This window comes from Xiphophorus couchianus, chromosome 2, assembly GCF_001444195.1.
Source record: "Xiphophorus couchianus chromosome 2, X_couchianus-1.0, whole genome shotgun sequence".
NCBI lineage: Eukaryota > Metazoa > Chordata > Actinopteri > Cyprinodontiformes > Poeciliidae > Xiphophorus > Xiphophorus couchianus.
This window is the reverse complement of record NC_040229.1, coordinates 23872793-23889128: the sequence shown is the minus strand read 5'-3', so window position 1 is coordinate 23889128 and position 16336 is coordinate 23872793. Positions and strand designations below refer to the sequence as shown.

The following is a 16336-nucleotide window of genomic DNA, read 5'->3' as shown; positions in this document are numbered from 1 at the left end:
CACACCTTTTAATTCAATGAGTTTCCTTTATTTTCATGACTATTGACATTGTAGATTCACACTGAAGGCATCAAAACTATGAATAACACATGTGGAAATATGCACTAAACAAAAAAGTGTAAAACAACTGAAAATACCCCTTATATTCTAGTTTCTTCAAAGTAGCAACCTTTTGCTGTGATTACTGCTTTGCACACACTCTGCATTTTCTTGATGAGCTTCAAGAGGTCGTCACCTGAAATGGTTTTCACTTCATAGGTCAACCTGCCCTGTCAGGTTAATAAGTGGGATTTCCTGCCTTATAAATAGTCATGAAAATAAAGAAAACCCATTGAATTAGAAAGGTGTGTCCAAACCTTTGGTCTGTACTGTATGTAAAAAAAAAAAAAAACTAAAAAAAAAACACAGACCCGGAAGTCTGGACTAAAGCGCAATTCTCATATGCAAAACCATAACATACGGAGGAATAACAGAAAAGAAAAGAAATGCGACCAACTGTTGAATAACCTACCACATGACCTATGAATATAATGCCAATTTTGTTCATTTTGGGCACACCACTTGGTGCCAATGTTTGTAGCAAGAAGGTCCAAAGAAGGCAAATCTGTTAAACTCAAGGCCTGGGGGCCAAATCCGGCCCACCATAAGTTTTTATGTGGCCCTTTAGACTCTGAAGAATTACAGAACTTGAACTTTCAAGATAACAGATAATATGTGCTTAAAATTCTTTATTGAATCAAAGCAATTTTTTCTGTATAGTGGCAAATTACATCAAAAATAATAAAAACAGCTATTTATGAATATTTTAAGTTTGCTAGTGGGTAGTTTTTCACTGCATTCTGCCACAACCAGCCTTTTGGAGACATTCTTGATCTTGAAATGGCCCAAAATGAAAGAGTTCGACTCCCTCCCTGCTCTACAGTGTTTGTCTCTGAGTTCCCCTGTTACAGGCTGATATCCTGTCCAGGATGTACCACCATTGGAAATAGGCAGATGATTTTTGCATTGTAGTCCGTTTTCACAACTCAATCCAGTTGCTTCTCCTTTTAGTATTTAGGCGTTTTTGATGTTCTGTTGCACCTCTAAGGTATCTTCAAATCCAGATGTAGTCACAGCCAGCGGCCAGTTCGTATCTTTGCTCAGTACGATTTGCAGCAAACCGCTTATGCTACTTGGAACATTTCCATCGCTCCCAGTTCAAGACTGGAACCATTGTTGGCAACGGTGGGGATGACATGACAACAGTTTGTTTGTGTGGCTGCATCCCAGCATCTATTTCCAATTACTGAAAGCCTGCCGGCCAAACCACAAACTGCGTCTCGACGAGTGGAAAACGCTGCCGGCTCCGGCACGGCTCCAACAATCACTGAGTAGTTTCGGTTTGTAGATTCAGAGGCACTGGGTTTAATTATGGTCAACATTGTTCACGTTCCCTTTGATGCTCTGAAAATTGAAAAATCAAGTTGTGTTTAAATGAAGAACTGCTTCAAATGATTGTAGGCCTACTAAAAATGAAACTGCCTTTCTCCAACAGCACTTTGAGGGGCATCGCCTGTTGCATCTCCAAACAGCCGGTTCCCACCAAATAATTTATCCCAGCTCCTTGATTGGCATCAATATTCCTATAACCTGCATTTTGTATCTATGGCGACCAAGTAGCGAATGGACGCCGCCAGTTTAAAATCTTTCAGCACCATTGGGTCGTCAAGCTTTACTCTGATTCTTCTTTATGGATGATCTCAATCACATACAGTTGAGACACATTTTTTCACAACTTGCTTGCTGAAGACCTTGCATTAACGCGTCAGAAATTCAAGAGTGTACCGTATGATCAGAGGGAAATGGCATGTTGAAAAGCTTGGAAACTTTTTAGTACAAGACTGAAACTATTAAAATGCAAGTGTTTAATGGGAAACTACTGTATATAATCAATCAGTATTCCCCTGGACTTTTTCAGATGAGGCTTGTACCTTTTCCATGGAGAAAAATGGACTCAAATGTCAAACTAGAGAAACTGACTTATAAATGAAAAGGAGTTACTTGATATTAACAATTAATGTCCTGTATCATCTAAATATATCGTCAGTGATCAGCATCAACACAATATGTGTAGGAACAAAAGCAGCTTTGCTCAGTGAAGCTGCTTTTTGTTTAAAATGTTAAGAAAACATTTTTTTTTTAAATCCATCTTGTTTAACAAAGGAAGAACAGGCAAAGGAGAAGCTGGGATTAGGCCTGTCACAATAAATCAATTAATCACATGATAAATTAAAAGAAACTCAATAATTTATTTGCTTGATTTATCGTTTTTTTTTCTTCCTCTTTTTACCAAAAACTGAATAAAAGTCAGTTTGGTGTTTAATTGATTTTATTTGTTGTTTCGGTTTTATTTAAAATTTCTTCCAGTTCTAGTCTTTAAATATTATAATTTAAAGGTTATTTATCTTAGAGAACATGTTCTCTAAGATAAATGCATCTTGGATAATAATGCATTATTGTGTCATTATTACTATTTTATTACTTGAAAATGGTCTCAAAACAACAATATTATCATTTATTGCAATAAGTTCTGGGAGAATTTATTGTTTATCAAAATGTATTATCATGACAGGCCTAGATGGGATGCAGCTTTTCACGTAGGCTTCATTTGTTTCCTAGAAGTTACTAAAAACTAATAACTCATACATTATTAAGCATGGAAAAACCTCCTGGAATAGCATTTCTGTGTTTTTCTGTACCCAAAACCTGCAGCTTATAACCCTTACAATCGATCATTGGAAGCAATTGTCCTGATCTAGTTATATAAATCTGCAAAGGATGAATCAACTCTGTCTACGATTGAAGTCTCATTTATTTAGGGTCTGTACAAGAGAAAATGCAGACTTTTAAAATTAACATAGAAATAAAAAATAAAATCACATCTCCTCTCTCTAACCTCTGTAAAGGAGGTGCAGTAGTTCCTGATAACCTCTCGGATGTGTTCCTCTCTTTAAAACGCTAAAAGTGTTCGTCTCTGGTAGATATGTTACGCTGCATTCGCGGTTAACTGTGCTGTGGTTGTGGAGCGGCATTAAAGCTTTAATGCCGTCTGGTTTTGGTGCAGTTTGTAAGCTCAGAGCAGTGCTGTCGGAGCGTTCTTGACAAATTTGGACAATTACAATAAAGTGAGCATCCACACGCAAGTATCCACTTGCTCTCGAAGCAACTGTGCTCCAACTTAAACTTTTTTTTCCGTCAACAGACATCATCTGATTGCAAGTGAGCGGCTTGGTGAGACTGCAGCCCTGTGATTAACAAATGCAAAATAGGATCGATAACAAAAACAAGAAACTATTTTGTTGCTTTAACGGCTTCACTCCTGTCCGAATCCCTCCGTCTCCTCGATGGCGTACAGCAGCTTCTCTCTGAGCTGCTCCAGGCTCCTGTAGGGTGGCAGATCCAGACGGTTGAAGCTGAAAAGAACAGAAAAAAGAGCAGCAAAGTTATGCATTCGGGTTAAGACATCCTCCTACTGTTTACAGTTAAAATACTTGAAGACCAGCGGTCACTGGAACAGTCTGTCAGAGACACACAGGACAACCAACCAAGCAATATAAAAAGTTCAATTAAAGAGGTTTTTCAGGTGTTTGCAGCAAACCAAAACACACAAAAATATGTTAAAATACAAGAATTTAAATGAGTGCACCTCTAAATCATACCACTGCAGTCTCAAAAATAATTCAACCCCCAGAACAAAACTCTTCAGATGTACAAACAGGTGTGGAGTAAATGTGGCTGATTTAAAAGAACTGCTTTAAATCTTGAGATGACATCCCTGAGTTGCGCAAAAACGGAAAAGGATACATAGTTCACATGTTCAAAGTTCCACCAGATTTCTATAGAAAGAAGTGGGCAAAATCTTTCAACTGCAAAAGACTTTCAGCAAAACTCCAGTTAGCCAACATGATCTGCTCAGTGGAGCCCTGGATCATAACTACACATTTTCAGGTGGAGGAACGTTGAAGTAATATGCCTACAGTGAAGCATGGTGGTGACTCAGTAGGGATCTGGGGCTGCCTTGCTTTCCCTGACGCTGGAAACCTGCGGCCGGTCAGGTATCAGGACATCCGTGGAGAAAATGTCACTCAGTCTGTGAGGAAGCTGAAGTTTGGGAAGCATTAGACTTTTCTCTGAAACCAAAAAACTCTGAAAATCTACAGAAGATTGCGGCCATCATGGTCGTCAAAATTGAACTGTATTTAAAATCTCCTTTGGGATTGAAAAAGATAGTTACAGCCAGTTGAATAAATGAATGAACTGGTTTCTTTTCACAGCAAAACCACATAAGGAGGCTCTAATATCTACTGAAACGGTTAAATAATTTTGAGACTCTGGGTTTATTGTGAGAAAACGACTTATATTAGTCATGAAGAGCTATATAAATCACATGTTTATGCTTTTGGCCAGAACATGTGGGTTAAATAACTAATTTCAACTGTATGGATTAATGTCTTATGTTTGACAATCCAGCATTGCTCTCATTCAATGTATAAAAAATGTGTTCATCATCAGTAAGACAATCCGTTTAGCAAATCCTGTTTCTAAAGAGTCACTGCTTCTGCTTCGACAAGAGAAGTTTTTTTATACAGACTTGAGGTTTTTAGCAACAACCAACCAGTTTGTTTCTCACCATGTGTGGCTTCTTGGAAGCCAAGTCTCCTTCCCCACTCTGTCTATGCAGAACTTCTGGGGACCATTACTTCCTGCAGGGACGAAGAGGAGAACAAAACTCATCGCACTTTCATCTGGAAACATAAATGAAAGTGTTTCAAATTTTTCCTTTTCACCCATTAAATTATCATTCATAAATATAAAAAGATAACAGTAAACTCAAGGAACTCATTATTGTTTTCACAGCGTCTATAAGTAATTGAGCGATACTGTTTTACAGGACGACCAAGCTGACAGTTGTATATAAAAAAAACCTCCACTGTTTTATTAAAGCAACATTTTTACCATGACTATTTTGTCTGATAGAAATCTTCTGGTCCTTCTGAGGTTCTGAGATTTGTTTAAATCCAACCTTATCAATCATAAATAGTCAACAGATGGAACGTTGTCGTTACTGACTAAACAGAAGAAAAAAAGTATGGGTGGAAAACAAGATAGATGCTTCCATGGGATTTAGGCAGCAAAGTAGCATACAGGAGCGCTGAACGAATGAGAAATGTCTGTAACAGCAGGAGTTTCTCAAACAGCATCATGTGAAGGATGAGACCTACTCAGCTCAATAAAATGAAGCATCGCTTTAAAGAAGAGCGAGAGACTGATGAGGTCAGACAGAAAATGACTTCTGAGAATTATTGGATCCTGGGGAATACTTAGTTTTTCATACACAACATTCCCCCTGTGTTCGCCTCATCCTGATCAAACGCAGCGTAACTCATCCTTTTATCCCGGTGAACCGGTGTACCTATGAGCTCGGTGAAGCCTCCGACCGGCAGCCGACAGGTTCCCGTCACGAACTGCAGCAGACGGATTCTCTTCTCGCTGTCCATCTCTTTCACAACCTGCACGTCAGTCACACAATAAAAGCATCTTATTATCTTTCATGCCTGAAGATTCTTGGCTAATTCCAAGCCTCAAGTCAATGTTTGGGCTTCCTTCAGCATGAGGTTGTTTAAAGGTGTGCAAGCGTGTATGTTTGGACATCGTTACCTGCCAGAACCAGTGGATCTGCTTGCTGTTCTTGGTGTAGTGTCTGTAGATGGCGTTCTTCTGCCAGTCGGCCAGATCGATCTCCTGCATGCCGCAGAGCATCAGCTGAAAGCAACAAAACAACATCAACGACGTGGTTAGAGTAGCTGTTCTACGCATCGACATTCGGAGGATGAGTCTAACTCTCTCCGAGTGAATCACAAAACGCCTCAAAACTCTGACAACCAGACTTTCCAGCTCATATCTGAATGGAGAGTTCCTGGATACACTTTGTTGTTGATATAATCTGCTGTTGAATTGTTCATCTTGTGGATTTGTCTGTCATTGTGTGGTGATAATGAGATATAAAGTTATGTATCATCAGCATATTTATGGTAAGAAAAGCTGCATTACTCCATGATCTGATGCCAGTGGGAGAAAGGGGTCCCGAGACTGGAGCCTTGAGGAACACCATGTGAGCTTTGTTCACTCAGATTTGTAATAGCCAAATGACCCAAAGAAACTTTTACTTATACAGAAAATGTAGTCTATTTTTGCCTCACAAAGTCTGGAAACTAATGGGATAATGAATGGAAATTGTGTAGAAACCCTGTAAAGTAAGTTAACAAGTTCACAGTTCTGATGTTTGTTGGAAATAGTTCTTGAGTTGGGATGTGAGAAGATGAATGCCTGCATTATTGAGCCTGGGAGATTTTACAGTCACCTTTCTCGTTAAATAATTGGAAAATAGTCCAAGAATTCAACAAGACACCAAACACATGGAAACGTTTTATGAACATTGTCGTGTTTGCTCTACAGCAGGTGAAATTCAGACCCCTGATTCTGGTGCTCCTCACCTCCAGCTCCTTTTCATCAAAGTAGCGAAGCCACTCCAGAGGAACCACCTCATTGAAGCCGTCCAGGAAGGCCTTGGTCTGCTCCTCCACCCCGCGGGTGAACCTCCAGTCTGTCAGCAGGCTGCAGGGACAAAACACCTTCCCATTTTCAAGGTCTGGCTTCACCGTTTCTCTCACATCTGCTGAGGTTTTATTCCTCTCCTGTGAAGTCCAACAGCTTCTGGTGGCTCACCTGATGTACTCCTCCTTGTTTTCTTCTGTGACCAGCTCGTCCTCTCCGCCCTCCTTCAGCGCATGACTGGAAACCTTCCCGAGGATTTCCATGTCCTGTGCAAAATACAGCTCCACTCCACACTCCTCCAGGTTGTTCTCTCTGGAAACAAAGAAAATCACAAAACATGTTACAGCATCAAAAATCACAGATAAACACCTGCTCATCTGCTGCATTTTTAAACACTTTTAACACTTTAAGATCATCTAATAGTCCATTTCTGGTTGTAGACTTGAAACTCCTAAGGGGCTAAAATCCCATGTTTATTTCAAATTTATAAAATATATTAACAGATAAGCAATATTTATGTGCCATTTAGGTAGCATATTTGATAAGTGTTGATAAAAGTTTGATTTATTAAGCCATACATGTATTTGTTAAAGATGCATTGCCAAAAAGCTGTGCTTAATTTTGTAATACTTCTTTTTATTATCATCACAATAAATACAACATATTTTTTAAAAAGTAAACCCTATAATCATCTATCATATCTCTATTTCAAGTGTTATAAAAATAAGACAGAAACCAGAAGGTATTATATCTTTGAAACAACTAATACTTTGGATTAACTAAAGTATTTTTACCAATACAGATCAATAATAGCTTAAAAATATACACGAATATAAATGACAGTACCTGAAACCTAAAAAAATCATTAGAAATGTTTATAAAAAATAAAGTCAGCAGCACAAGCTGCTGCATTAACAAACATAATGTCTCCCTTTAGCTACAGAAATATTAACAATATAGTAACAAACACATTCTGGGATGATACTGAATACTTTTCTACTAATTTACTCTTTTTGAACATTGATCTCTACTCATCAATTGACATGGTTTTATAATATATAGTTATCTATTGTAACAGTTTAAAAGTATGCTTGCAAATCTTTTAGAGAACATACTAAGATGCTGTTGAAATCTTAATTTAAATAAAAATGTAAAAGTCAAACATCCTGATTTTCTTCAGTTCAGAGGATTCAAACCAACTATAACACAAACCTAAAAACAAGCAGTGACTTCACTTACTTAACCCACATGATGGAGTTATAAAACTCGGGATCTATGGACTCCAGGTCTTTCAGAGTTGGCTTCTTGTCCAGCATTCGCTTGTAGAACGGCAGCGTGAAGCCGGTGTCAATGAACTTCCCATGGTACAGCGCCTGCAGGGAGGACGCCATGCATCAGAAACCACACTGAGGCCGTCTGCAGGTCTCTGCTCAGATTCCTTCAAAAATAAACTCAAAGGTTTGACTGCAGCTCAAACAAGCAGGTGATGTGTTTGAGTCATGGATGAAGCTTTTTAATGTACTTGTATATAAAAAAAAGATGCAGATATCCTACAAAAACACCAAAATGATTTAGAGGAAATATTTTTTACTGCTTTAAGTTGACATGGCAGCATTAATAAAAGACCAACATGTGGTGGCAGAACGTGTTTTAAAACACTGCTCTGTGTTCCTGAACCAAGCTGGTGGACAGAGCGGCGCCTCACAAATGGATGAGACCAACGGTTTTTAGACATCACTTTGTGGTAAAAGCGTTAAAATGATAAATAAATAGATGTATGTCGACTGAATGAAAGCAATGTTGGCTTGGCTTCTCCAGGCACAAAGATTTTAAGGAAGACCCCATATACAATGCCCCTAACTCCAGAAATAACCCCCCCCAAAATGTTTTTTTGTTGTTGTATGTAACAGAAGGAGTTTAATCAGTTTAATCTGAATTATCCAGTTCTAAATAGTTCAGAACAAAATGGAGTCAGGATTCCCTAAGAGAGAACTAAAAGAAGCCAAACTGACATTTGAATTACTTGCTTTGTGATTAGTTGTAAGAGAAAATATCGGTTTTTGTGAGTTTTGACAAGTAGTGCTAAAGTTTCAACATAATGAAACTTGTATTAAAGATCCAGGCCTTCAAAGGGAGAACAAGCAAAGTCCATACAGAAAAGCCCCTGCTGGGTTTCTATTAACCTGTAGTAAGAAAGTTAATTACTTTAATAACTACAGTTATAAACCATATTGACAAAAGTATTCGTTGAACCATTGAGTTCAGCTGTTCCAGCCACTTAGTTGACCACAGATTTATAAAATGCAGTTCACTGCTAAATATTCTACAGATAGTTAAAACAAAATGGAGGTGAATGCGATTTAAATACAAAGTGCTACGTCAAATCACAAAGATGTTGAGGTGCTTAGAGCTCGACTTTCTGCATCGTCAGCAGCTGAACCTTCAAACATCACGGGGCTTTCAGATTAGTTTAAGAACAGTTTCCACGGCCTGCTCAAATCGGCCCCTTATTTCCAGTAAAAGACCTCTTCATGCTTCCGCGTGCCAAGACATTTTGGACCATTTCATGCTCCCAACTTTGTGGGAGCAGTTTGGGGACGGCCCCTTTCTGTTCCTAGCAGAAAACCGAAAACACATCAAAGATGTAGATTCGATCTTATAGAAGCAGGAGGTTCATGATGTCGCTTTTTATTTCTTTAGCAGAACAAATAAGCATGAAGGTGCAAAAACGATGGCAGGAACTATGTTTGAAGAGTGACTCAAATCAAAGATATTTACGAGGTGAGGCTCACCATGGCGATGAAGCGACCGATGAAGCGGAAGTATGTGAGATGGTCAGGGTTGATGGAGGAGGCCGGGTTTATCTGGAGACAGTAGTTGTTCTTTCCGGCGTATTCAAACAGGCAGTACATGGGGTTCAGGACTTCATGGGACAGCAGGAAGAACCACTCCCTGCAGAGCCAGAGGACAAAGGTCAGCAATGATAGAAATCACTCCATTAACCTGTAATTTACTATGAGAAACTGTTGTTTTACACCAAGCAGACAAAGAGAAACTTCAATCACGGAGAGCAGAGCAAAACCAACATTAGCTTAAGACATATTTTAGCACCACTGACACAAAAATAGCAGCAACAGGTTTAAACTGAGCCATTTTTTACAAACCTGATGAAATATTACAGAAAACACAAACAGTCGTGTTTTGTGCTATATATCTCTTCTTGCTTAGAAACAAACACTGGCAGAGAACAACCCAGTCTATGTTTAATATTAACTATAATAAATCCAGCTGGTTAACCAGTGGAGAGGATAAGGTTGTTACAAATAAGAGAACTGATATAGAAAAGGTTAAATATTCTGAACTTAGGCAGTTTAATTTAGAACTAAAACTCAGTGAAATACAAAAAAATGTCACTGATTCACCAGTTAAGTGACCATTTTTCCCAATTTCTTTGGGGAAAAATGGCCCAAAAAATAATAGAAATCAGATTTTTTTTTTCGTTCAATACATGCATAAAAACCAAGATTTCTCACCATTTTCTTCCTTGATGCCCTTTTTGTTGATTAAAAATCAGATAACATCTGTTTTGATGCATAAATCATTTGATGCATTTTAAATTACTACCACACTTACCCAGCCTTTCTAAGGTTTTACATAATAGAGTCAATCATGCAACTCGGATACAATCTTGAGTTGGTATTTATTTGGTGCACAGCTGCTCTTTGCTCATGCAAACGATCCTGGAATATGATGATTATAATTATAATGTCACATATTGTAAAATAAACATTTTTACAATATAAGACATTATAGCAGGAGTTGCCCTTTCTGTTTTCAATTAAAACCAGTGGGATTATCTTAGTTATTATGTTCCAAACTTTTTAATAAAGAGAGAAAAAATATGAAACTATGCCGTTTCTTGCTTTGCTCTAAAAGGAATCAAACTGGTTATCAATTTGGGGAGAAGCAAAGCTAAGGTGTATGACTTATGACCCCAAAGCCACCACCAAGATGTTATTTTGTGTTTCTGAAATCTAATTTAAAATGCTGTCTATAACAAAAATCTGGGCTTTAATCAGAACTTAGTATTAAAAAGAAACGTGAGAACAAAACACGGAACATCAAAAATGGTGGACTTAAAAAAAACAACAACAAAAAAACAGGATAATGAGGAAGGATGCATGTTAGAGAGAATGAAGGCCCTCCACCAGCTGCAGCACCAAGCGCTCCCACGGTTCACCCGTTTCAGCACACATCGGGTGGAGTAGGCGTATGAACGGACGGACGGTTGGACGCAGACACCTCCCAACATCCCGTCCGTGGTTCTACCCTGTGGTAGAACAGCATGATGTCACCTACCATAGGGTAAAACCACTGACGTGACACCGGAGACAGAGACACAATGCGAAACCAAACAGAAACAAAATGAGAAAAAAAAAAAAAGCAAAAACACGGCAAACAGAAAAAAATGCCAACATATTACAGAGACTTGGAGGACAGCAGAGGGAGGAGTGGGGAGAACGAACGGGAAGAGGGAGGGAGGACAGAAATGTTGGAGGAGGAGGGCGTGCTGCATGGTTTCAACAACATTTACATCAGACACACACAAGGCCTAAAACTCAAATGTTACAACTTGATACAGTCTTATGGAATAAAAATAAACAAAAATCTTTAATAAAAATTTTAATAAAATGTAGATTTGGATTGAGGAAAAATAATTTAACAAAATTATCTTTGGTGTAGAAAAGTTTTTGTTATTCTATTTTATATAAATATTTGCCATGATTATCTTGAAGTGGCCGCAGAAGAAGAACAAAGCATCCCTCCTCCACCAGCACATCCATCCAGCAACACTCCTCTCTAATTTTACTGTCCTGAACTCAAGACTTAACTGTGTCAGGTTTTGGACACTGCGGCTTGCTGTAGCTCAAAATGTGAGCAGCAGGTCAAACCATAAATTTTACTCAAATATATGTAAAGTTCCCTGAGTAATAACAGAAGTGATGATTGACAGGAAGGTTAAACATCAATGAGACAAAAACAAAACAATTTCTGGATAGATGTTAAATAATTTGAATTTTATTCTCCTTGAAATGTTAGAGAACAGTCCGCTCCATAGGTCCAGAGGGAGTAAAGGGATGAAAATACAACATTGACTAATCCCAAAATAATTTATTAGGTTTGGATAATTTATTGCAGCATACTATGTTAACATATTTATTTATTCTTCCATTTTCAGTGTTTCCCCCAGTGTATTATAAGCCTGGCGGGCCACCAGGTTAAGTATTACTTATTTAAGTCTTTTTAAAATGTTTGCATGTTTTAAGACTTTATAGTTGGTGTTCAGGTATTAATCTGCTAATCTTTCAATAACACATAATTATCAAGTGATATTTTCATATTTCCTGTCAACTTTAAACATTTTTTAACTCAAAAACACGACGGGCCGCTGGATGAATGACTGCCCTAGAACCCCATCCACCGGGCTTAGCAAATCTTCTGGGGGAAACATGGCAGTTTTATATCCAATCAACTATCAAAAGACATTTGTATTAAATATTGAATGAGCCTCATCTCTTTGGTGCCTTGTCTTGTTATCATCACAGCTTCTGCTTTGATCCAAAGAATGGAGTCAGAGATTGAACAGCAGCAAAGACAGATAAACAGCACACCATCACCAACATCACTAGAACAAAAAGAGCTGAACAGGTCAAAAAAGAAGCCCAGAAACAAAACCAGAGTGTGACAGGAAGATGGCGGTTCGACACTCACCTGGCAATACCGCCGTAGTCCAGACCCTCCTCTCCTCTCATGATGATGTAGAGCCGGCGCCGAAGGTCATACGGCTTCACGTTCATGATCTGATGAAGAATCATTAATTCGCTTTTAATGTCGAGTTCAGAACTTAAGTGTTTGGGTAAAGAGATTTTAATTGTTTTGACTTTAAATCTGAACACAAAGGGCAAAGGTGTGCATAAATGAAATGCTGTATATTACCACATATAAACACCGTTTATTCAGAAAACACAAAACTGAATACATGTGTTATTTAATAGGATAGTTTTAATTCCTTTGTGTGCCACACCGCTGCAGAGAAGATGTAATGAGTGCTGTGTGTGCCTGACCTGCTGGAACGAATCTTCAAACAGTGTTTGTCTGGACACGGAGATCTTCACATGGCTGGGCAAGGCGTTGGACTGCACAGAGACAACAAAGGTCAGGAATATCAGGAGGGTTTGCACATTGGTTTTGGCACACAGGACATTCCTGGAAACCCTGTCACAACTTAGCAGTTTTAGCTGACTGGGACAGCTAAATCCTGGAAGTTAGACGTTTCTCACTGGAAGGTTAAGCACTAATTAGGTAAACTTCATGTCGGACTAAAAGAAATTTTTACCCTAAATGTTCAATTATCACCCCGTAATTAAGTTACTGTGAACACTTTATGAGCTTTAAGATGTTTGTGTTAAGAAAATATGCATTTGATATTAAAGATCGTCTTGTTACAAATGCTAATTTTGAATAATTAATGAATATACACCCAAATTATGGGTTACACTTTCTGGCAAAGATGTCGAACATTTTAAGAGTATTGTGTCCAAATTTCAGACCTTTTCTAACTCAAATGTCCAAAATCCTCAGTTCTTTTTATCCAATTATGAAGGTAAAACAAAACACTATGAATTTATGACTTATATTTTGACAAAGGTATGCATTTAAATATGCAGCCTATGAAAAACAAGTGAATGGATGGTCTGACTGACGGATGCAACGTTTTTTTCCCTCTATACTTATCCAGACATGGAGAAACTCAAATCACTACAAACATTTCCAGGTTGCATAGGAACACTGGGCAGCTTCAGTGAGAGGATTGTTTCCTTTCTTTTAGAGACTGAACCAAAAAGATCAAAGCAGTTAAAGGTGAACTGAGTGTTTTATTGAACCTGCAGAACCTCGTTTAACACTTACATGACACAGGAAACGAAACTGGTGGTATTTCCATCTGAAGCTCCGATCATAAGCTCCAGGTGAGCCGCCCTGCCTTGACCTGAACAGAAACATAAAAACAGATGAAAATTGGTCAGTTTCACATTATTCCAAAAAAAGCAAAGTAAAACACAGACAAAAAAAATAGAAAAATGAAGAAGCTGATGTTCCAGGGAGCAAGTGATATTGTATTTACATCATCCATTCTGCTGCAGATCAATGTCTGGGCCTCAAAGAGAAAGGTGAGCTTAGGGCTGCAGCTGTGTTAGTGTTAGCCCCACAAACTCTCTGCACACACACATGCACGCACATGCCCACAGGATTTCTGCTTTGTCAGCAGCAAAAAAAGGCCAAGATGCAGAGAGAAAGAAAGTTTAAAAAAAAATTTAAAAAAGAGGGGAGGAGGAGACGAAATGTGTGGGGCTCGCTGAGCTGCCAGGCACTTCTCAGTCTGGGTTCGGAAGCGGAGATCGCAGCGGCAGAGCGCTGTCCGTGCGAACCCGGGCCACTGCAGGATTCAGAGCAAAAAAACTGTCCAAAAGTGTCTTTCTGGACCGCTCTGAAACCACCGGACTAAAAATACGAGCAAACATCACCAGGAGGAGCAGATTCATGCAGCTTTCTCCACAAACACGTGCCGTATACAGCAGCAGCCACATAAGCAAAACTTAGAGGACACACAGAAAAGCACAAACAGCCACATAGATGCCAGGGCAGTCTGCGGCACGGCCTGACTCTGGCTGCGAGATTTCAAGCTGCTGCAATAGAGACATTTACAGTTTGTGTGTCCGAATGAGCATGTTGCTGCGATTTAATGTCATCTCTTAATTAAACGGCTACGACAAAAGGAAACGTAAGTCACAGACGAAGAAATGAAAGGTGTGGAGTTAAGAAAACAAGCTGATGAAAAAATCAAAAAGAATAAAATGTAGTTCAGATTTAGAGACATTTTGACCCTGTTATGTGGAAATTAACATTGTATACCAGACCAAGGCAGAATTACTGTGCAAGAATCAAAGTATTTAAACACAAATAGAAATCTGATTGTGATCGTTTCATTAAAAAGGCTCTCTGTCTCGGTCTGTGGCAGATTTGAGGGGGAGAGACAATAGTTACCCTGACTCAAAGCCGGGTCTGGGGTCTTTAAAGGTGGTGGTGCGAGAGTTGTGGTCCACAAAATACCGCACTCCCTCTGCGGTGTACTTCATCTCCCAGCCAGGGGGCAGGGGGTGCTCCTTGATCATCCTGCAACAGGGAGAGGGGCAGTGAGCACGTTCCCGAGCCGAGGGGCCCCGTCTGGGGGGCGAAGCTAACACAATCCCCCCAGCCAACCTGTGCTGATAAAAAGCCAGGGTGCTAAAGCAATAAGATGAGCCACAATTTGGCAAAACCTTTTAAGTTTGAAAGTACTGGAGATCAGCTTAGAAAAAAAAAAAAAGGTTAACTGTGCATGCCTTATTTGTGATAGAGTCAAATAAATAAATAAATACAACACCCTCCACATAAAGAAAAATGGCCAAATCTCACTGAAAAATTAAGAAGTTTTTAATCTATCATTTTTAGGCACAATTATTCAAAAATATTTTTAAATCACAGAGGCCACATTTATTGGCTCCCTGACTAATCCCTATAAAATAAATGCAAAAACGAGGCTCTTTTTTTTTTGTCATTTATGTTTTACATTCTAAAGTTGATCCAAGCGATACTCGCGCTCCAGGGAAGCAGGAAGTCATTAGAAAAGATGCATTTCCACTGCAGGAGCTTTTTATAAGAACCATGCTGGCTGCCTGGTTCGTTCTTTGATTTTCTTTTCTTTTTCCTCAGGGAAAAGTTTTTCTCCTGATAAGGAGTCTCTGCATAGATGCCAAACTATAAACGACGTTTTGAGGTGAAAGTGTGATAAATATTTCTGTCTGGTTAAACTCTGATTACATACTGCCACACAGTTTGGGGAGTCTTCGCTTCACTTTAAACCACAACAACAAAAATATGATCTGAATGCCATGTTAGACTGATTCCACTAGGTTTTGAACACAGAGGGAAGAAGATATACGTCCAGATTGTGGAGCCAGCCCACTCAGGAGCAGTGGGAGGAAGTAATTTAATCAAACAGCCCGGCAGTGGACCCCACAGTGGAAACACACACAACTGTCCGTGAAATATAAAGTTTGGGGAAATTCTGGCACCACAGCAGGCCCGTTTTTATCAGCAATTCATCAAAATAGAAAAGACAAGAGAACTTGATCCTCGAGTAAGCTATGTGTTAATAGAAATGATTTCAGGGCGTGGGTGCACAGTCAAAGGTTTAACTTTAAGGTTTTCATGCAACCAGTAAATATGAAGGATGCTTATGTGCTTTCAGAAAAAAATATAAATTAGCTGGTGTTTTAAATTAAAAAATATTAATTTATATCTAAAGAACGCAGACTGACTTGGCATGGAAGGCGAGTAAAAGGTGTTTTCCATATGAAGAGGCAAATTGTCTGAACTTAGCAAAATCGTAAATGAGTGAAAATATCATGAAAGTTTATTTATGAGTGAGGTGAAACAAAATAATTTGAAAACTCCGGCTAAAGGAAGATAAAATGACATCAGCAACATGATTGCTTGTGTTGTGATAAACTCTGAAAATGGCTTCATGAGCACTGTTGTCTGTAGTTTCGAATAAAACTTTTGTAAAGACCCGATGCTGTTCCGTTCCTGGGAAACACTTCAACGTCTGTTTCTGTTATAATTCAGAAAGCTGTCTCACAGC

The 16336-nt window shown here is 38.8% G+C and overlaps 1 protein-coding gene across 3 annotated transcripts in view; it reads right to left on the bottom strand.

Annotated features, from left to right (window-relative positions):
• Positions 1–2833: 2833 nt before the first annotated feature.
• The window catches only part of wwp2 (WW domain containing E3 ubiquitin protein ligase 2), a 56115-nt gene continuing 42612 nt past the window's right edge, over positions 2834–16336 (bottom strand). For 2 of the 3 annotated variants that reach the window (XM_028027982.1, XM_028027989.1), the window contains exons 13-24: positions 14698–14826; positions 13564–13642; positions 12720–12791; positions 12367–12455; positions 9387–9546; positions 7834–7967; positions 6766–6906; positions 6534–6654; positions 5698–5802; positions 5453–5549; positions 4670–4742; positions 2834–3452 (exon numbers count right to left, since the gene is read on the bottom strand). In XM_028027982.1, coding sequence (XP_027883783.1) covers positions 3353–3452; positions 4670–4742; positions 5453–5549; positions 5698–5802; positions 6534–6654; positions 6766–6906; positions 7834–7967; positions 9387–9546; positions 12367–12455; positions 12720–12791; positions 13564–13642; positions 14698–14826 — 1300 coding nt within the window. In that variant the 3' untranslated portion in view covers positions 2834–3352. The remainder of the gene's footprint in view (positions 3453–4669; positions 4743–5452; positions 5550–5697; positions 5803–6533; positions 6655–6765; positions 6907–7833; positions 7968–9386; positions 9547–12366; positions 12456–12719; positions 12792–13563; positions 13643–14697; positions 14827–16336) is intronic. The other variant, XM_028027996.1, reaches the window with a different exon arrangement.